The 23,097-nt window shown below is 38.0% G+C and overlaps 1 protein-coding gene across 1 annotated transcript in view; it reads right to left on the bottom strand.

Annotated features, from left to right (window-relative positions):
* Positions 1 to 381: 381 nt before the first annotated feature.
* NUFIP1 (nuclear FMR1 interacting protein 1) overlaps positions 382 to 23,097 on the bottom strand; it is a 39,522-nt gene continuing 16,806 nt past the window's right edge. The window contains exons 6-10 of the mRNA XM_042922094.1: positions 21,217 to 21,309; positions 14,177 to 14,370; positions 6,823 to 6,939; positions 1,973 to 2,190; positions 382 to 657 (exon numbers count right to left, since the gene is read on the bottom strand). Coding sequence (XP_042778028.1) covers positions 541 to 657; positions 1,973 to 2,190; positions 6,823 to 6,939; positions 14,177 to 14,370; positions 21,217 to 21,309 — 739 coding nt within the window. The 3' untranslated portion in view covers positions 382 to 540. The remainder of the gene's footprint in view (positions 658 to 1,972; positions 2,191 to 6,822; positions 6,940 to 14,176; positions 14,371 to 21,216; positions 21,310 to 23,097) is intronic.

Here is a 23,097-nt window from a genome sequence, read left to right as displayed (position 1 = left end):
AGTAGTGCCAGTAGGTGAATTTCAAAATGTCCTTTGAAATAAAGAGGGAAATTTTAAATTTCAAGACCTTCGAGTTGAATTAATTGATAGGGTTTATTTTTAAAATAATCCCCCTTGCTATAGTTAAACAATGATTCTTGCTCTCCTGCATTAAAAGCAAAATGACTGTATTTCTCTCCCTAACCTACAGCTTTGCTCAGCTGAATTCAACATTTTTAAAGCTTTTTTCTCTACTACTAAACCAGTATCTTCCATTCTTAACTGGTCCAAGAGCAAACTACCTTATATGACAGCAATACATACAAATAAATAAAAATAAAAAGCAGAATTCTGCCAGCAATTATTATGCACAACCCCAACAATACAGACACACTCTTAAAAATCAGTTATGTATTTATTTGCATAGATTCAAAGGAAAGAATTAAAAATCCAACATAATATCCCATGAGGCTGACAATTTAATTATTAATCCAGTTGTCTTTTAAAAATGTTTTCCTCTACTAACTTTAGGAGTTACATGAGCGCTGAAACATCAGGTACCTATACATCTTTAGTTTTTACAGAATTAGTATTAAGTCCAAAAAAGTCATTTTTGATGATGTACCGAACACACTGCAAAATAACATTTCTTTCATGTCGAATGTCTGGAGCTAAAAGCTAAAACAAAAAACAAAACAAAACAAAAACAATAAAATGATTAGCTGGTAAATAAAACATATCCAAGAAATACAATCTAAAATATTATTATATTTAAATTATTTGTTAAAACAATAATGCAGGAACATTTCCTTTTAACTTATACCAAGACTATTTAGCTTTTTAAACAGCACAAATGTTCACATTTGGGGTCCTCTCTAGGAGTATCTAACAAAGGACAGGAAATATAGGTTTAAAAGTCTGCAATTCTTTAATCTACAAATCCTGTCAAAGAGGACCCTCCTAAAACCAAACCTACAAACAGTATAGAAACTGATAAGCAGATATATAAATACAGTAATAATGAAACCAGCATTAAAAAATCCCAACATTCCTGGAATTTTACAACTTTTCATTTTTGTGCTTATTGTAACCGAAAGAAATCTAAAAATCCCTGATTTTTAGAAGAAACACATAACCAAGGAATCATATGTGATCTGTAGAAAAGAGTAAGATCACTCAATTTCTTTTCTGATGTCATTAGTGTAGTCTAGAAACATCACAGAGGAACAAATGTTCAGTGGAGAGAGGATTTAATTTACTACTTATAAGGTAAGTATTTTAAAAATGCAATTTACTTTATATAAGCACTGAAATTTACATTTCAGATCAATCTTAAGAAGAAGCAACAGTGTCTACATGTAACACCCCAAAGAGTGCAGGCACAGAACACTTTAGCTACAGCATAAGCACTTACCTGACGGGGCAAAAACAGACTTTCACACAATGTCAACAGTTCTACAACTCTAGTAAAAAATTTGGAATATTTTCTATCACTCTTAGCATGAAAGTCCTGGGTCACTGAACGCTTCATGTCCATTAATTAGAATCAAAAGATGTGATGCTTCCTCTTTTAAAATTTGTTGAAGAAATAAGATTTTTCAGCATATCACGCTGAGAATAAAGTCAATAACGCACAAAATAAACACATAAAAACCTCTTTCACCCTTTAGTCTGCCACTGCATTTATCTGTGCTTTCAATGAAAACTTTAACAATGTCAGCACACCTCAATACATATTTCCTTGCCAATCAGTTAAATCTAGATTCTTTTATTTTAAGCAGTTTTGAAAAGTGTAACTATTCTACACATTTACCAGACGTCAGCTATATGTGAAATGAAGCTTCAAAGTTAAGATACACAGTTGAGTCGTCAAGGAGCAAATGTTGTTGGTGACCTTAAAAAACACGCATCGTGAACCCACACACAGACCCAGTGGCTGTCTTCATCATCTGAGAAAAACACAAAGATCACAATGTAAAGAACAGTCATTTACCATTTCCAGGAGATATGGATGGTGTGTTCTTGGTTCAAATAATGTTTGATAGTTGTGATAATCTTTTCTCCTCTTAGGGTTTGTCTTTTTAAAACTTTTCTTTTGGCTCTCATACTTTCTAACAGTCACTTTAACATCTTGACTTGGTTTCTTAGGAGTTTCACTATGAAGAACCTCATCTTCCACCAGAATGTCTGCTTCAGTCTTAATGGGAGCTTCTAAATGTGATGAACAAAAAATACAAAAATAAATAACAAAAAAAAAACCAAAAAAACCCTGGTAAACTTCCAACAATTTAAAACAAAAATAGTCAATTATCCCCCCCCCCCCCCCAGCAGCCATAATACTGGCTACTTAGTAATAAAAACTAGGCATTTATAATATAATACAATATTTTTCAAGTTGGGAATATAATTTGCCAAGAATTGAAGAGATTACCATAAAGAGCTACAGAAAGTGATCCCTATGAAGGAAATAATACCAGATGGAAACCTGGATCTACACAAAGAAATGAAGAGTGTCAGAAATCGTCAATATGTGGATAAATACAAAAGACATGTTTTCTCATTTGCAAAAGGTTTTAAAGATAACTGTTTATTCAGAGCCAAAATAATAACAATGTATGTGGGATTTATAACATCTCTCGGAAAACCCATGATAACAATAGCACTAAGGAAAGGAAGAGGAAAATGTAAGTATATTGCTATAAACTTCTTAAACTATATGTGAAGTGGTGCAATATCATTGAAACTATATTGCAACAAGTTGAATGAAGATGCACACTATAAACTCAGACCAATTCCTAAAAAATAAAAAAGAGGTTCAACTAATAAGCCCATATTTGCACTACCCTTAAAATAAGACAAGATAAATGCAAAGGCAGGAAAAGAAGGAAAAGAGAACAAAAAACAACTGAGACAAAAAGAAACAAGCCAAATCAATTACCATATATATAAATAATTTAAACATCCCACTTAAAAGGGTGAGTGGTCAGACTGGGGAGAAAAACACAAGACCAATTACATAATGTCTACGAGAAACCAACCTTAAACTGTAGCCAGTCCTTGCCTTGCACAAACAGGAATGACATTAAATCTCAGTTACCAAGGAAGTACTTGCCCCAAGGTGTTGGCACCTTGATTTTGGCTCAGGTCACGATTTCATGGTTTGTGGGTTTGAGCCCCGTGTCAGGCTCCCCACTGATAGCACAGAGCCTGTCTGAGAGTCTCTCTCCCTCTCTCTCTGCTCCACCCCCACTTGCATGCTCACTTGCTCTCTCTCTCTCTCTCTCTCTCTCTCTAAAAATAAATAAGTAGGGGCACCTGGGTGGCTTAGTCGATTGAGCGTCCGATTTCGGCTCAGGTCATGATCTCAGTTTGTGAGTTTGAGCCCCGCGTCAGGCTCTCTGCTGACAGCTCAGAGCCTGGAGCCTGCTTCGAGTTCTGTGTCTCCCTCTCTCTCTCTGCCCCTCCCTGCCCCTGCTCATGCTCTGCTTTCTCTCTCTCAAAAATAAATAAACATTTGGGGCGCGTTGGTGGCTCAATTGGTTGAGCATCCGACTTCAGCTCAGGTCATGAGCTCACCGTTAGTGAGTTTGAGCCCCGCGTCGGGCTCTGTGTGGACAGCTAGGAGCCTGGAGCCTACAGCCTGCTTTGGATTCTGCGTCTCCCTCTCTCTCTCTCTGCCTCTCCCCAGCTTGCACTCTGTCTCTCCCTCTCTCAAAAATAAATAAACATTAAAAAAAAATTTTAAATAAATAAATAAACATTAAAAATAAATAAATATATAAATAACTTTTAAAAAAAGAATTCAAAGTGGTTTATAGAGTTCAAAACTATGGGAATAATAACAAATGGCAGAAAGGGCACTATTTTCTATTATTTCCTTCCCCTCCAAGTATTGCTCTTCCAATTCAGGAACACGAAAGTCAAATGGACCGGAGCTCACACTGTCAATCTTCTGCTAAGGAATGAGGAACTGGGACCAGTTATGTTTTTCTTGATGCTCACAACATTTCCCAGCTTAGTGTCATATTTTAATGCAATATTTATCAATCCAAATGAATTTAAAACATAACCGTTCAAGTTTTTCAAACCTATAAATCATACTTTTTTGGTTTGTGGCCTTTTAAAATGAGTTTTCAGTTTAGAGGACCACCGGTCATAGCCCAAACCAGTTTGAAAAAACAATTTTGAAGAGCTATAAAACTGCACTTAACTTCTAACATGGCAAAACAAAAACAAGAAGCTAACATGCAAAACCCAGGACAGATATCAAACTAACCCACTTGGAAACATTACTCACTGAAATTTTCTTTCCTATGTATATCTTAATGATTCGGAGCCAAGCACAGCCTCTTGTTTTGCTTCAATGTTTCTTGAGGGACCCTTTCCTTGTTTAAAACTCTTTCTGGAAAAGCACTATTCATGTTTAAGATCCTCTCCACACCTTTGTATTAATTCCCAAGTTGAGACAGATCTTAATTATGATGATACAATTGTTAAAATCTGTGATGAATCAGACTACTCCTCTCCATTTAGAATCCCCTTGAGCTCTCTCTCTCTCTCTCTCTGTCTCAAAAATAAATAAACGTTAAAAAAAAAAAATTTTTTTTAAAAAATAGAATCCCCTTGAATAAGCAGCCTTCTAGATGTTATTTCATGGTTCAGCGAAAGCCCCCTTTATTTCTTTGGTTTACTTCTTCCAAAGTCCCTCTGTGTCAATATTCTATCCTGTGGCCCAGAATTAACCATGAAAGTTGGAAACTTGCTAGTGACCTGGGCGACTATGTACAATAAAGCTGAATTCAAACTACAGAAAATAATTCTTAAGCCTTAGGAATGTGAAGTAAGGTCTTTTTCCTTTAGGCAGGGAATTTTAGACAATTAGTAAAAATAAGTTCATATAAAATCAAATGTATCTCTTAATAGATGATATCTTCTATTATCTATAAGAAAAGGCTATGCATTTCTGTTCAGGAACACAGAGCATGACTATAATGAAAGGCAATATAGTTGACTTTTTTAGATTTTTAAGTCCCTAAACCTAGGCTTTATATCAGCTCTGACACATACTAACTTCACAAACTTGTCTTCTTTAAATTTAAGTTTCTATAAATGAAGAAGTGGGACCTCCCAGTTTCCTTTCTTCCTTCTAACTGAAAGATGGTGGCAGCCTCAAAATGAAGACATGAGAATGAAAGTATCAAATGTTTTATCTTAAGAGAGAGAGAGAAGAGAGCATTAGTGCAGCTTGTTTTTATGAGATTCAGTAATCTGGTAACAGCTTTCATTGCTATCACCTGTCATAAATAAGAGCGATAAGCAGGAAACATAATATGTGTTTAAAGAATAACTCCATAATCGTATCAGTGTATTGGAAACAAGAGTAAAGAAACAAATACTTTTTCTTAAAGTAAAAATAAAAATAAGAAGAGGCAACCATCTGTTAAGAAATAGTCTGATAAAGCCAGAGTAGTTTATATATCAAAATTCAAGTAGCTTTTAACCAGCTACCATAGTAAATCGTGGTCCATTAAAAAAGAAGAAAAAGTCCCTATGTTACGGATACATCTAAACATTATCCTTCATATTAAAGCCCAACTCTTTCTCCTTCAACATCTTCCAACTATACAAACAGTGATTACCTGTAACCTAATTAATATTAAAAGTGCTGCCTTCTTCATCCAATTACACTCAAATCCTCCCTTCTTTCTACACACTCACTTGTAGACCCTATATTCTCATCTTCGGTATAGCTCCTACTGTGATTACACATCTTGTCCCGAGACACACACAAATGAATTCTCTCATGGATGGTAAAGCCCAAATAAATTTGCCATGCAGAGCCAGGGTTCCACAACAGAAGGACATGGGCTTACTCAGTAAGCATATGCTGATGATTTATATATGAACCCTGGGTTTAGAACTGCAACACTACGACGATCAATAACCTACTCACAACTCTTTTAGGTGCCCCTAAAAAAGATGCTAGATTAAGCTGGTTTGTCAACATCTTTAAAGGTTAGACATGTATCCTGTACATCACTGACTTCTCAGAAAGAACAGTCAAGGATTCCATTTCGTCCAGTCTTTAAAACACATAGGCTAATTCAACCACAAGTACAGAGTTACTGTGTTCCTCAAATGAGCAGTTTATATAAATACGATCTATAAGGAACAATGCTCCATATACATCTAAGGAATTCTATTATCCATTTGGTCACAAATGACCTCTCTCTACCTACCAAAGGTGCTAAATAATTTTTTTTTCTTTTTAAAGTTTATTTATTTTGAGAGAGAAAGAGCGAGCGAGCGAGCATGCACACCAGGGAGGGGCAGAGAGAGAAGGTGAGAGAAACCCAGGCAGGCTCCAGGCAGAGCCCGAAACAGGGCTCAAAATCACAAACTGTGAGATCATGACCTGAGCCAAAACCAAGAGTCGGATGCTTAACTGACTGACCTACCCAGGCATCCCTGAATAAACATGTTAAGACAAGTGTTCTTGAGAGCAAAAAAAAAGAAATTAACTTTCTTTGTCGTATCTTTTAGAATTTTTATTTCATTAATGGAATATTTCTCTTTCTCTTTCTCTTCTGTCATTATATTATTTTTGTCTTTTTCTCCCAGGCTAACAATATATTTCCTCGTTTGTCCAGTTTTCCTTTATCCTATGCTAACTTCACTTCTGAATCAGATGAAAAAAGTGAAGATTAAATAAAGAATATACTTGACACATCTTGCCCTCAGAAACACACACATGAAAGGATGCTACTGATGCACAGTATACACCAAATTCAAAAGGCACCAAAACAAAACAAACCGCCTGTAACAACTGAAGCCACAACTTACCTTCTGGCTCACTCTCTGACCCTGAGAGACTGCCATAGCTGCTCATTAGTGAGCACAGGGCTGGTGTTACTTCCTTGGGTATGACAGTACTCTGTGGTTTCTCCTCTTTATCAGACTCTGAAACAGAACAGGAAAGAAGGGAAACAGTCAACCAGAAACATCCACCACCATATTTAAGAAAGCTGACAGCCCCCCACTCCCTCAGATGTTAATAAAAAGGAAGCAATTTCTGATCATTTCCCTAATCTTCCCCAAAAGCAAAATTCAGGAAACCTAAAAATGTCCCTTGGTTTGAAACCTTCATGGTCAAAGAAGCTATCTGCCCCAAAGAGAAGACAGAGGGTCAATGGAAGCTACAAAGAGCTCAGTTACTTACCATGCTTCACAGGTTATGGAATTTGGGCCTTCTCTAAATTAATTATACAGTCTTTGCTATTAATTATTTTACTTCATTTATGCTACTGTGCAAATAATTAATTTCATTAAGGCAGTGGAAAGACCAAGACCAGAAATTTATTTAACTTCACTAGATTGGGATGGTTGACTGTAAAAATTAGATTTAGGAATAAGTAAACTATGAAAAAAAAATCTACCTCTTTTGTTTTTAAGACTGGTTTTGAGGGCACAAGTAATATTTAAAACACTTTATACACAAAGGATTACTCAAAGAGTTACACTGAAATGAATTCACCCAAAGTTTTTATTATTTAGAACTTCTAAGAACTTAAGTAAACAAGTTAAACCAGAGAATTGAGCAAGTCTCAAAGAGCCTGCCAAAGGTAAAGTGTTTGATCATAGCCCAGTGAACCTGGCAGTAGCCTCAGGACACTGCCTATTACATGTGTTTTTGGCAGCTCTAAAAGTGTATTCAATCTCTTCTAACCAACCAATAAAAAGAAAGCCTGACTGAAGAATGAAAACAGGAAGTAACCTGTCTATGTAATAATGAACCAGCTCAACCCACAACCAATATGAAATGTTTCAAGACAGCATTTAACATTCACCAAGTCAGCCCAGGGGAAAATGAAACATGCTAGTAGGATATGGGGTATACGTCTATGTGAACAAGGAACTACCACCTGCTGGTGTATGAAGTTAAATCCCCTCTCCTCCACCCATCCATACTAATCAGCACCACAGCCCCCAAAACGGCTCCTTGTCAATTTTAAGCTATTTTATTATCTTTTCTCATGAATTAAATAAGGGAAAAGAAAAATACACAGTTTTATATACAAATTACTAGTGGACTAAAGAGAATTCTACAGCAATATTAGTATGGAGACTGTTCATCTCATTGTTTGAGTGATGAGATGCCAAACTGTATTATTTCCTTCTAAGACCCAAAGAGAGGTACCGAAAAGCACAACACAGTTGACTATAAAGCTCTCTAAAAGCATAAGCTTGTTTAAGTCTCAGGAGGTGTCATATGTTTTCACTATTCATTACAGGTGATGAAATCAAAATTCAGAAAATCTAAATTACTTTTCCTTCAGGTAACAAAATTATACAACAGTTGGATCAAATTTAAATCCGGGCTATTTGACTCTAAATCCCAATCTTAATTAGTGGGCTAGAATATCTCCTATAGATACATAAAGTCCTCTTCTTAAAATGAAGCCATCCTACCAAAATGTCTCCATGGACGGGGCACCTGGGTGGCTCAGTCAGCTGAATGTCCAATTCTTGGTTTTGGCTCAGGTCATGACCTCACAGTTGGTGAGCTGGAGCCCTGCATTGGGCTCTGCACTGACAGTGCAGAGCCTGCTTGGGATTCTCTCTGTCCTTCTCTCTCTCTGCCCCTCTGCAGCTTGCTCTCGCTCTCTTTCTCTCAAAAAAAGAAAAATAATAATAACAAAAAACATAAAAAAGTTTTAAAAAAATGTCTCTATGGTCAATAATAATGCTAAAAAATATCTTCTTCCAGCCTTGGTTCCATTTCTCTGTTCCCTGTTCTAGCAAAACTCCAAACAACTACCTGATCTACTTGGAGGTCAACAAGCACAAGTTACAGGGGGGAAAGGGTTCGGCTTTGTTCAGTACTGTATCTTCAGAGCCTAAAACAATACATAAATGTTCAACAAATATTTGAAGAACAAACTGTTGCATGAATGAATAACGACAAGTTCAAAAAAGGTTAACTAGTACAGAACAATAGGGTTAGGAAAAGTTAGAGCCTCAACACAAACCTAGTTCTGTCTGGATTCAAAGCTCTTTTTTTTTTTTTTTTTTTAAAGTAGTCTCTACAGGGTGGAGCCCAACCTGGGGCTTGAACTCACGACCCTGAGATTAAGACCTGAAATGAACCACCCAGGGGCCCTTCTTTCTTTTCTTTAATAACATGATTCCATTTTTATTTTTAAAAATCATATACACGTGATAAGAAAAACATTACAAGGATATACAACAAAATGTGAGCAGTGGCTGTCTCTGTAAGTTAAGAAAAAGTAGGGTTTTTTTTTTTTTTTATGCTTTTTAGTTTTTTCTGTTTTTATAATCAGAACATAATAGAAAAGCACAGGGAAATAAACCCTGGAGGATAGTGTTTCCTCACAACTCAATTCGAGAAGTGGAGGGCAAGGCTTTGATTGGCCTACATATCACACCTTTTCCTGCCTTTTTTTTTTTTTTATAAAAAACTTTGTATTTGAAACAATTTTAGATTTACACAAATGTTGCAAAGATACTACAAAGAACTTCCACATACTCTTCACCTAGCTTCCCCTACTGTTAACATCTTACATAACCATGGCACATTTCTCACAGCTACCACATTAACATTGGTATAATACTACCTAATCTACAGATTATATAGTAATTTCACCACTTTTCCTACTTCACCACTAATGCTCTTCTCTTGTTTCAGGATCCAATCCATATTGACTCTACAGTCAATCATTTCTCCAAAAGGCCCTGGTTTCTTCAGTTTGACAATGGTAAAACCACAATATGGATGCCTGGTGAACTCACTACCAGGACTGTCACACAGTTCGCTGCACTTGAGTACCCTCCCCATGGGTAAGAGCTAGGAGTCCACACAAGTGAACAATTGCTCCCCGCTTTCGTTCTCCCTCAGGCATGTTTTGGGAATCCATGATATGCAATAACACTTTGAAAAGGGGGATCATCTTTTTGGCCCTATCAAAACAGTCCTCGACCATGGCTTTTCATCAAAAAAAAAAAAAAAAAAAAAAAAAAGCCATTCCCAAAGTCCCTTGGATCTACCAGCAGTTCAAACGCAGGCATTTTTAGCAGCTGCAAAGAGTATGCTGAAGGCACTGTACTGGCCGACAAAATTATACTCACGAAAATTCACTCACTTTTTAACAAAAGCAGCCGAAACACCTCTCTAACCCAAAAATGCCAGTATAAAGATAGGAGCAATGAAGATGATAAAATCAAACTTTAAAATGATTACAAAATACTAGCTCAAATAATTTCTCTTACTGTTAAAACCTTAGCAATACTTTCCTTAGGGTAAACCTCACCTCAATCTCTCACACATACATATCATATGCCCTCTGACCAAAATACATATATATATAATAATCTAAAATTTATCACTGGACTATGAATTTCTTGAAAGCAGGGAGAAACTTCTCTAAATTACAATCCTGAACAAGCAGAATGTGGGACCTCAAGTAAATCCTTACTGAAATGAAAAGTGGGAAAAAAATGCCCTCTGTAAGTCTTGCAGACTTTGTAAGTATAAACCCTAGGTGTAAACGCTTCCCATCTGGCTTCTTCCTACAACTTCTTTCTTTACGTGTCTCTCGCCTTTGTCCCCCTATTTCCTATAGCCTTTATGAAGCAAAACACAATTACACGCTCTAGCTCCGTGAAGATTTATCGATTATGTACCCTAAAGAAAACGCAGTATGTTGAAAAAGTCACCCTAAAAAATGGAAACCTTGCTTTACAGTTTCCAACTCTCAAAAACAAGTATTAACAACAAGCATTCATGGCAACTGACATGCTAGCTTATTTTCTTATTTTCACATCTACCTTTTAAACGCCAGAAGCCCACCTACCTTAATGTCAGTGTAAAGACTGATGTCCCCCAGTGATTCTATGACAATAGCTATATTTATACTATACGACTGACAACTTGGATCTTTTTTGTTTTGTGGATGCTGAGGCACTTCAGTCAGCGATGCTTGACGCACATCATTGCCCAGCTCTTTTCTTTCTAGCTCAGACAACACTTAGTAAAACCACATGTCAGGAAAGCCATAAAACATGTTGTATATATACTTAAACAACAAATAAACATGGTCCCAACGAATGAGGTACCAAAAACAGATTTGCAACAACACCTTGCGAGATGGGTTAGCAGAATATGCAAGGAACTATTAAAAAAAAAAAAATACAGCACCATTAAGGACATCTAGTAACAACAGGCCATATTCAAAACTGATAAACTGGGAGACTCCAAATGATAGGCTTTCCCTGTGTAACAGTATCAATCCCCAGTTAAAGCACCTGCGCAATTAATCAGTGTTCACATCCTGCCAACTATCACAAAAAACACTGGTTTTCTAAGCATGATCTGAAGTCTATAAAGATCCTTAAAAACTGTTCTTGTTTAAGATGTGAATGCTGATGTCTACATAAGGTTCTGAGCCTAAAAAAGGAGAAAAAAAAAAGTAAAGCATTGAGAAATCGTCATTGTAAAAGTGAAATTAGTGATGAAAACTGCCACCTGAGAGCATGAACAGGGCCATATTATTACAATGGTGCCCTGCCAACGATAACCTGGATAATGAGCATGACAACCGATCGTAAGGTGGGCCGGCTCAGGCCCATGGAGAAGGAAGCTGCCTGCAAACAAGTGTAGGACTGACAGATTGGAGAGCAGACATGCTGACAATATCTGGGCATGTGAAAATATGGTACACACAGCTTTTTGTAGCTACAACTGGAGTGAAAAGTTGAAGAACCAATGCTCTAAACATTCTTTTGGAAAATATAAAAGTCCAGAAGAAATCCCAGGTAAAGGATAACATAAATTTAAATGGAATCTCTCCCACAAAATAAAGCTACCCTAATTTGATCATTTTTTTTTAAATTTCCTTAAAGAACATTATCATAAACTTAAAACTTACTTGTAAGAGTTTTATATTCAAGACTTACATAATCATCTTTGACCCTCAATACAGGTACATTGCTATCTTTGATCCTCAGTATAAGTAAAGGTTTCAACATTTAAACCAAAACAAAATTACTTGAGATCCCTCATTTAACTGCTGCTAGGAATCTGACTAAATGCTTTCTACCATGAACATGAAGGTATTTACACTGTTCTCACATCTAAAGTATCTCCTGAATACCTAGATACAGGCTTCATAGAGCAAAATATATAATCATCTTTTTGTTGGTATTTCACCAGATCACCACATACTAAAATACTTCTTTAAAAATGAGAAAACAGAAGGGGGTTCTGTCTGGCTCAGTCAATAGAGCATGAGACTCTCGATCTCAGGGTTGTGAGTTTGAACCCCATGTTGGGTGTAGAGATTACTTAAAAAAAGAGAAAGAGGGGCGCCTGGGTGGCGCAGTCGGTTAAGCGTCCGACTTCAGCCGGGTCACGATCTCGCGGTCCATGAGTTCGAGCCCCGCGTCAGGCTCTGGGCTGATGGCTCAGAGCCTGGAGCCTGTTTCCGGTTCTGTGTCTCCCTCTCTCTCTGACCCTCCCCCGTTCATGCTCTGTCTCTCTCTGTCCCAAAAATAAATAAAAAACGTTGAAAAAAAAAAAAATTTAAAAAAAGAGAAAGAAAACAGAATTACCCATCTACCAAAGCTAACAGGATAAAGACTATGCAACATTACAAAGTCCTTCAAATGTTCATTTAGAAAAGTGCATGAAGAATTACATAATTTTCAAATCACTAACTTACTAATTTTAACAGTAGTCTTTGTGTTTCAAGTATTTTAATGACATGAAAGTTTATACTTGAATACAGATGGTTTTTATCATCAAGGTCACACACTGTGAATCTGATGAAGTGTGTGTGGGCTCTAATATCTTTGAAGGGAAAAAAATCAGTGTCCAAGAGTAAACAGCCCTGGCCCAGATGTCATCTGCCTTTTCCTTGCTATCAACAAGGATAAAAAGTTGCCTTTTCTAAACTCTCTCCTACATCTCAACTATCCTAGGCTCGTACAATATTTTTTTAGATAAATTCAGACTTCACATTTAGAGGAAGTCTAGTGTCCGGTCGAGTCAGACTGTTAAATTCAAACTTTGGCTCTGGCATTAGCTAGCAGCTGCACTAAGGTAAATTCCTTACCCTGCGTCCCTCAGTTCTAAAATGGCAGTAGCAACAGTACCTATGCATTAGAAAAGGTTTGCTATGAGAAAAAGAGTTAACACGTACAAAGCACATAGAGCACAGTTAAGTACTTTACTCCATAAGTATTAGTTGGTGTTAAAATAATTACTATCATTCTAACTAAATTCTATCTTATTCTTAGCCCAATACTCTCTTATACCAAGATCCCTTCCATCCTGATTCAGTCACTGAATGAGTGACCCCATCTCTTGCCATCCATAAGTTTAATAATTTGCCATGTGATTATCACAGAAGCCATTGTCTTCCAAGCGGAACAGAGCTTGCTAGCAAACTTATAATGTAAAACCAGTCCACTCACTAATAACACTCCTTTGCAGAAGAGAACACACATACATTATTGGAAGGAAAGATGGCAGAAGTATTTACACCTACATTTTTGTTTTTCAAGACACTTACATCTACATTTTTATTTTTCAGAAGGGAAAATGGAGCCTCAGAGGCTGGAGGGTATCTCTATGTGGTTAGCAGCATTCTGGTCCTTTAATTTTTCAACTTATTAAGCAAGAATAAGGGAATTTAAGGCTAATATAAATATATTCTATGGGCTGAGGAAGAACAGTATCAAATACAATGAAATAATATCATTTACCCAAAGAGATTACGTTCACGCTTAGCTGCATAAATAATACTGGCTTCCGCTGGAATTACCCACTTCACTGGTGGGCGAAAAATTAACATAACAAAGATTTTGAATCTATAGCATTAACACATTCAGAACAATCTTAAGAAAGTTCCCAAGATTACACCATACTATGAAAATTATCCAATAAATACAACCTTCCTTTCATATCTGTCTGCCTCATGCACCCACTCCCCAAGATTCAGAAAAAATGACCTGAAATGAGGGTTTTGACAAGACACTCCCATTACAAAGAAAAAAAAAAGCATCATTCTACTTTTGTACATATTTGCCATTAGACTCTCCACAAATAACACTGTGAAGAATCAAGTTCAGCACCATGGCCTGTAAGCTTATCAACATGCTGCTTTTCTGTTTAGCTTACCAGAGTCCGTGTTTACCAAAACACCCAGAGGATCTGCATTTGCCTTGGGCGGATCTTCAGGCTTCGAATCACGCAAGCTACTACCAGATCCAGTGGCTGCTGTCTGTCCAACACAGTCATTTTTCCATTTGTGATGCCTGCCAGGACTTCTGATCTTTGCCATATGTGAATGTCTGGACATCCCTTTCATCTTGCTGGAGTGAGAAAAATGCGATTCTTAATATAAAAGGCACTGACCCCCCAAGAAAAAGAAAAAAAAATTTTTTTTGAGAGAAACCACAAGAAAGCACCAGTGGGGGAAGGGCAGAGAGAGAGAGAAAGAGAGAATCTCAAGCAGGCTCCTGCCCAGTGGGGAGCCCAATGCAGAGCTCGATCTCAGGGCCATGAAATTATGACCTGAGCCAAAACCAAGAGTCTAACGCTTAACACACTGAGCCACCCAGGTGCCCTCCTCCCAAGAAAAATTTAAAGGAGAGTACTTGAATGCAAAAGAAACCTAGCCACCAAATCAATCATTCATTTGTAGCCTACTACATTCAAGAGATAAAAGAAAGAAACTCAATGGCTTCCAAGGATAGGGAACTTTATGGCAGAACTTTAATAAAATAACACACGACAATAAATACCACTTTATGAATTCCAAGGTGCACATTTCCTCCCGTATTTTAACCCCTCTGAAAATGGTCTATGTTGTATGATCAACAGGAGGTGAATTTAACTGGCAGAATTTTCATTCTGATTGTGCATAAAAGTGTTTCTTAAACTTACAAAGTGTGTTAACTCTTGTCTAGTCATTCTACAGGCGTCTTAAAGTTTCTGACGCACTTACAAATATGCTGCCTTGTTTGATCTTCATGACAGCTCTTTGAAATTGGCTAGACAGGTACTACTCTCTTCACTTTGTAAGAGGATAAGCTTAAAGATCATAAACTGAGCACAGTTTCACAGCTATCTCAAATCAAGTGCCCTCTCAATGACTACAATTACTCCTCTTAGAAGAAAAACAGTGCTTACACAAGCATATTCTAATGTAAGCTATGTATAGGGAAAAATTTCAAAAAAAGGTTTGTTACACATTCTCAATAGAAAATACAAAGTATCCTTTGGTGGGGATGAATTTTCACAAGAATACATTTTTTTTTCTAATTTGTCATTTACCAGAATTCTTTTTTTGTTTGTTTTTTTTTTTGTTTTGTTTTTCATTAATAATGGAGGCTGCAGTTAGGAATATCGAAATTAGAAATCTGGGTTCAAATCCCAATTTTGCCACTTACTAGCTGTGCCTCTTGGACAATATTAATATCCCTGAGTCTGCTTAATCCCTTGTTTGTAGAAAGGGAATCACAGACACATAGAATTAATATAAAGTGCCACAGTGAGCCCTTAATAAATGGTAGTTATTACCATAACATTTTCTAAATAACTTGCTAAGCCAACATATTCGGTTAATATTTCTGTAATCCAAAGGTTCTTAATTCTTTTAGGGTCACCATAATCCTTACAAAGTCTCATTCCAAAAAATCATATATAGGCTCCAAATTTTGCAGAAAACCATGGACCGATTTCTAATGTGCAACCGCAGACGTCAGGCCTCAACAATTTCATCACAGGTAAAACAAGTTAAGAGTCTTGCCTCTGGCTCACAGTCCCCATGAGGATGATGAAGAGATGCCACTTTCCATAGGCTCCCATTCACAGAAGCCTTCCCTGTATTCTGCTCCTACAGTACCTCACCACAGATGACTTCTAAATGATCATTTTTAAGGTATTCAGTAATAAGCAATGAATTAGAATGACCTTTTTTTTAAGGTTTTTTTTTTCCAGTAATCTCTATACCCAACATGGGGTTCGAACTCACAACCCCAAGATCAAGAGTCTCATGATCTACTGACTGAGCCAGCCAAGTGCCCCTGGAATGACCTTTAACTGATGAGATCAGTAAGACTTCACTGAAAAGTGATGTATCTGGAAGTTGCACTGCCCCACCTTTGAGGGAGTAGTTCCTTTACACAGTTGCCTAACAATCATTTACAGGGAAAAGTTTAGGGGCGCCTGGGTGGCTCAGTTGGTTGAGCATCTGAGTTCAGCTCAGGTCGTGATCTCACAGTTGGCGAGTTCAAGCCCATCGAGCTCGCTGCTGTCAGTGCAGAGCCCGCTTGGGATCCCCTGTCCCCCTCTCTCTGTACCTCCCCCACTTGCACTCTCTCAAAAAGTAAATAAAACATTAAACATAGATAAATAAATAAAATAAAAAGTTTATTTAATCAACACTTTAAAACACTTAAAGTATAACATAAGTTAAAGTGTAGATGCACATGAAGTGGAGAGATAAAGGAACAATTACAACTAAAAAGCTAATAGAGGGGGAGCAGAATATTAACAAATTATTCAATTATTCCAAAAGGAGGCAAGGAAGGAAACAACAACAAAAAAAACAGGACATATAACAAAAAAAATTAGGGCGCCTGGGTGGCTCAGTCGGTTAAGTGTCCAACTCTTGATTTCAGCTCAGGTCACGATCCCAGCCAAGGTTGTGGGATCGAGCCCCTCATCAGGCTCTGCGCTGAGGATGGAGCCTCCACTTATGATTCTCTCTCTCTCTCCCTCTGCCCCGCTCTCCCACTTGCATACGGTCTCTCTCTCTCTCTCTCTCAAAAAAAAAAAAAAAAAAAGATACAAAAAGAAAGGCAAAGAAAAACCTTTTCAGACACACAAAAGCTGAAAGAAGTCACCTCCAGCGATTCTTTACTACAAGAAATGTCAAAGAAAGTGTTTTAGCAAAAGGAAAATGCTATTAGACGAAAAGATGGATCACCATTAAAGAATGAAGAGTACCAGAAATGGTAAATATGTAGGTACCCCAGCCATCAGCCAGGCTAGATCAGCCATCAGCCTACCAAACCCCAGCTGTGACTGAACTTTGTCAAGATCTAACTGAACCCCAACTGACTCCAGATATCTGAGCGATTAATACTTGCTATTTTACTGGGGGGAAAAAAGGACACTCATTAAGAGAGTAAAAAGGCAAGTCATAAGTTGTGAGGGTATATTTGCATATATACACTCTACTCAAAATAGGATTTGTATCTAAGTAAATAACTCCTACAAATCAAGAAAAGCAACCCAATTAAAAACTGGTTGAAACTTGAACTGGCACTTCACAAGAAAATAGCAAAATTGGGGCGCCTGGGTGGCTCAGTCGGTTAAGCGTCGGACTTCAGCTCAGGTCACGATCTCGCGGTCCGTGAGTTCGAGCCCCACATCGGGCTCTGGGCTAATGGCTCAGAGCCTAGAGCCTGCTTCCGATTCTGTGCCTCCCTCTCTCTCTGCCCCTCCCCCGTTCATGCTCTGTCTCTCTCTGTCTCAAAAATAAATAAACGTTAAAAAAAAAAAAATTGGGGCGCCTGGGTGGCGCAGTCGGTTAAGCGTCCGACTTCAGCCAGGTCACGATCTCGCGGTCCGTGAGTTCGAGCCCCGCGTCAGGCTCTGGGCTGATGGCTCGGAGCCTGGAGCCTGTTTCCGATTCTGTGTCTCCCTCTCTCTCTGCCCCTCCCCGGTTCATGCTCTGTCTCTCTCTGTCCCAAAAATAAATTTAAAAAAAAAAAAGTTGAAAAAAAAAAAAAAAAATTTAAAAAAAAAAAAAAAAAAAAAAATTAATAAAAATAGAAAATAGCAAAATGGCTGATAAGCAAATAAAAAGGTGTCCAACATCAGCAGCACCTGGGTGGTTTGGTCAGTTGAACGTCCAACTTTTGATCTGGGCTCAGGTCACGATCCTAAGGTTGTGGAACTAAGCCCTGTATCAGGCTCTGCACTGAGCATGGAGCCTGCTTGAGATTCTCTCTCCCCACCCCACCCCTCTTCCCTGCTCACGCACTCTTGCTCTCTCTCTCTACCTAAAATAAAAATGGTGGGGGGGGGGGGGTGCCTGAGTGGCTCAGTCAGTTAAGCATCCAGACTCTTGATTCTCGCTCACTCACGGTTTGTGAGTTCAAGCCCCGTGTCGGTCTCTGCACAGCCAGCAGGGAGTCTGCTTGGGATTCTCTCTCCAACCCCTCTCCACCCCTCCCCTACTCACACTCTCTCAAAATAAATCAATTTTTAAAAATAAAAAGTAAAATAAAATAAAAATAAAAATAGGGGCAACATGGGTGGCTCAGTTGGTTAGGCATCTGACTTGATTTCGACTCAGGTCATGATCTCATGGTTCACTGGATTGAGCCCATGTCAGGCTCCATGCTAACAGCATGAAAGCCTGCTTGGGATTCTCTCTGTCTCTCTGTCTCTCTCTCTGTCTCTCTCTGTCTCTCTCTCTCTCTGCCCCTCTGCCACTCACACACACTCTCTCTTGCTCTGTCCCTCTCAAAATAAACTTTAAAAAATTTTTTCTTAACTTTTAAAAAAGGTGTCCCACATCATTAGTCAAGAGAGAAATGGTATGACATGAGGAAAAGGCATAACTAAGCATTAGTCAGGAAACAAGGGCAATTAGATACACAATCAGTACGAGTGTAAATTGGTACAACCATTGTGGAAAACTGTTCGGCTTTACCTATCAAAGCTAAACATACAGATGCCCAATGATCCAGCATATATATGACCAGTGAAAATGAGTACTTATGTTCCCAAAAGACATGTAAAGGAATGTTCGGGGTGCCTGGGTGGCTCAGTTGGTTAAGTCTGACTTCCACTCAGGTCATAATCTCACAGTTCGTGAGTTTGACCCCTGCGTTGGGCTCTGCACTGACCGTGCAAAGCATGCTTGGGATTTTCTCTCTCTCAAAATAAATAAACTTTAAAAAAAAAAGAAAAGGATGTTCATTAGTAACAGCTTATTCATAATAATCCACACTGGAAACAACCCTAATGTCCAACAGTAGAATGGATATTCTTACAAATGAGTTCTACACAAGAATGAACAGTTTACAGCTACACATGAAATGAATGAATAGCACAAAATAATTCTGAACCATAGAAATCTTACACCAAAGAATATATATTATATGATTTTTATATAAGGTTCCAAGAGCAGGCAAAATAAATCTGTGATGACAGAAATCAGAAGAGAGGTCATCTTTGCGGAGAGGCATCGAACTAGGGAGAGCTTAAGAGAGATTTATGAGGCGAAGACATTTTGTATATTAATCTGTGTGGAGGTTGCACGGATGTATAGGTGTATGTGTGTATGTGTATAAACCCGAGTTGTACACTTGAGATTTACAGATTTTGTTTATATTAAAAATAAACTTTAGCAAAAAAATAAAATGGAGACAATTTTTTTTTAATTTTTTTTTTTAATGTTTATTATTTTTGAGAGAGAGACAGAGAGCAGCAGGGAAGGGGCAGAGAGAGGGGGAGACACAGGATCGGAAGCAGGCTCCGGGCTCCAAACTGTTAGCACACAGCTTGACGCAGGGCTCGAACTCACTGACCGCGAGATCATGACCTGAACTGTAGTCAGCGGTCCAACCGACCGAGCCACCCAGGGGCCCCAAAATGGAAACAATTTTGAACAAACTTCTATGAAGGTGAGGGACTGGGGAAAACAGGGCATCTCAGAGGCCGCTGGTGGGAGAGCAAGCTATGACAGCTATTTGGCAGTTAACCATTAATACTGCAAATACACATTTTATCTTTTGACTCAGCAAATCCACTTCTAGGAATCCATCCTTAGAAATATTTGTACATGTGTAAAATGTATGTGCAGGCCAAGCATGGCATATTTTTATTCGTAAAAGATTGGTAAAAACTTAAGTACCTGTCAACGGGAAATTAGTTTTAGAAAAGAAAAAAAAAAAAAAAAAAAACCTGTGGGTTACCCTTAGGGTTCTATACATCCTTGAAGAATGAGGAGGCTTGTTATTTATTAATATGGGACAATCTCCAAATATATCATTTGGCTAAAAAAGCAAGATATAGAAATAGTGTCAAAAAAGGAGAAAGTAAAAAAAAAGACTACTATCTTATGTGCTATATGAAGTATCTCTGGAAGGAAAAATGGGTTGTCTCTGAGAAGGACAACTGTTTAGCTAGGAGACAAAGACAGAAAATACTTATTAACGAGTCTTTGTGAAAACCACGCGAATATGGGGTATTATCTGTTTAAAAATATAATTTAAAGAAATCCTGGGGGCGCCTGGGTGGCTCAGTCGGTTAAGCGGCCGACTTCAGCTCAGGTCACGATCTCACGGTCCGTGAGTTCGAGCCCCGCGTCGGGCTCTGGGCTGATGGCTCAGAGCCTGGAGTCTGCTTCCGATTCTGTGTCTCCCTCTCTCTCTGCCCCTCCCCCGTTCATGCTCTGTCTCTCTCTGTCTCAAAAATAAATAAAACGTTAAAAAAAAATTAAAAAAAAAAAAATAATAATAAAGAAATCCTGAAGTTAAAAATTTATAAAAGCAGAGATTTCAGAATCAGAAATGTAGAAATTTTAAGATTTTGGTGTATGCTCGTTTATTAATTTTCAGCATACTCGTTTAAAATAAGCATTGAGGGGCGCCTGGGTGGCGCAGTCGGTTGGGCGTCCGACTTCAGCCAGGTCACAATCTCGCGGTCCGTGAGTTTGAGCCCCGCGTCGGGCTCTGGGCTGATGGCTCGGAGCCTGGAGCCTGTTTCCGATTCTGTGTCTCCCTCTCTCTCTGCCCCTCCCCCGTTCATGCTCTGTCTCTCTCTGTCCCAAAAATAAATAAAAAAACGTTGAAAAAAAAAAATTAAAAAAAAAATAAATAAATAAAATAAGCATTGAGTTGGGGTGCCTGGGTGGCTCAGTCTGTTGAGCCCCCGACTCTTGATTTTGGCACAGGTTATGACCTCATGGTTTGTGAGTTCAAGCCCCGTGTCTGGCTCTGTACTGAGAGCATGGAGTCTGCTTGGGATTCTCTCCTCCCCGTGCCCCTCCCTGGCTTGTGCACATGCGGGCACGCTCTCTCCCTCAAAATAAAGAAATAAACATTTAAAAAAATAAAATAAAATAAAATAAAATAAAATAAAATAAAATAAAATAAAATAAGCATTGAGAATGCAAGCGATTTTAAGGAACTTACCCATACTGTGTTGTTGTCAAAACTGCTCCTCTCTTTTCCTTTTCAAGTTTTAATTTTTTCTTTCTTTCAATATTGGCCAGAGTAGGGTAGTTTCTAGAAAACAATAAAAATCAATTATAAAAGGGCTTTTAGAGTACAAATTTAATTATCTAATCAAGCAATTACTGCATTTAGCAATTTCTGTTTATTTAATAACTAATACAATAAATCATTTTAAACCTTTAATTCTTTCTAGAATTTTTTAAGGGAAAAAAAGTAGACTGTGACAATGCTACTCAAGTAGACCAGCTGTCAGTCCACAAACTGTCACCAGTCAATGAGTAGATAAGGAGCTTATACTAGAATGTGAATTAAATATATCATAAAATGTGCTCAAACTGATATAGTTCATTTATTTGCCATTTATCCATAAATACTATTTAAAAAATGTAAGTCTATGCAATTACTTATGCAAATACATACTAGGTACACCCAAAGTTACCAAAACGAGGAAGAAACAGTTCTCAAAAAAAGATAAGAAAAGCACACAAATAGCTATTACAAAGGGCAAAATATAATAAAAGTACCCCAAAGAGGTACAAAGACTGGGTGGGAGGAAATGATCATATCCAGCAGGAGAAATCCAGAAGAAAGATGAAAGAAATTAGTCTTACATGGTGTTAATAAACAGAAATCAGATGGAAAAGCTTCAGTGTTCTAAGCAGAATAAACAATACAAACAAACCAAAGCCTCAGAAGGTGTGCAAGATATCCAGGGAATGGCAAGTGGTTCATTTTGTACGAAACAGTTACAAGCAATCAGACAGAAAGGGAGGCTGAGGCCATTAAATGTGCCTTGAAACCAGACTAGAAAGTTTATATTTATTTCAGTGACAATAGGGAGCCACTGAAAGTTATGAACAGGGAGAGCTCTGTGTAAGGCAGTGATTAAGATTAAATCTGACAGCAATGTGCAAGATGAATTGCTCTGACAAAGCTTTCTTTGTCCCTTGGCACAGTTGTGTGGAGATGCAAACTCTGGTGGTGAGGGGAACAGATCTTAGGAGTATAAAAAAAGCACAGACAGAGGGGGAACACAGCTCTCTACCACTCAGCTTGGCTGATCATCAGAGTAAGTATTTTAAGAAATATCAACAAATTGTGTTCTGCCATTGTTTCTAGGACATTGTTTCCACCCCAACTTCCCTTTTTTTTTTGTTTTTGTTTTTGTTTTTTAACACCTGCATCACTGATTTGAATGGCACAGACAACATGAAGCCTTTGGGTTGGCCACAATGGAAGATAAGAATGGAAATGACATTGAGTAAGTGGTGAAATAATCAGAAAAAAGGCAATGAATTTCAATGAGGACCGTGCAAAGCAATCTATTCAGCCAAGGAAAGTAAACGCCATAAATAAAAGATGATGAATGTACAAGCTATAAATAAACATAAGAGGAGAAGATCAAGGTCATAGGAGACAAAAATCTGACAGCCAGTCAGCACCATATGACTGGACTTTTGGAAAGCAAACATAATCTAAGGTTATGTGAAATGGAGTCTGGCATACGTACAAGTGTGAAATCTTCCTCTCATGATATTCAAAAGTGGTCAGAAACTCTCAGGGCACTGTGTTCAGTTTTGTGCCCCTACACTGAAGAGGAATGTTGAGGAAAAATAAAACTTGGAAGGGATTCAGAAGAGATTCAAAGATGATTAACAAGATGAAAAAGAAAACCTCTGAAGAAAGATGAAAGGACCTGGAACTATTTGCAGCCTTTAAAAGAGGAAGAGAAATGACAATAAACGCTCTGACAGGAAGGATGGCAGCCAGCTGGTCCCAATCTGAAGACAGAAACACGCAGACGCAGAAATGGTGAGAAAAACGGTGATGACGTTCGCA

The sequence above is a fragment of the Panthera leo genome, chromosome A1, assembly GCF_018350215.1.
Source record: "Panthera leo isolate Ple1 chromosome A1, P.leo_Ple1_pat1.1, whole genome shotgun sequence".
NCBI classification, from domain to species: Eukaryota; Metazoa; Chordata; class Mammalia; order Carnivora; family Felidae; genus Panthera; species Panthera leo.
This window is presented reverse-complemented; position numbering and strand designations above follow the sequence as displayed.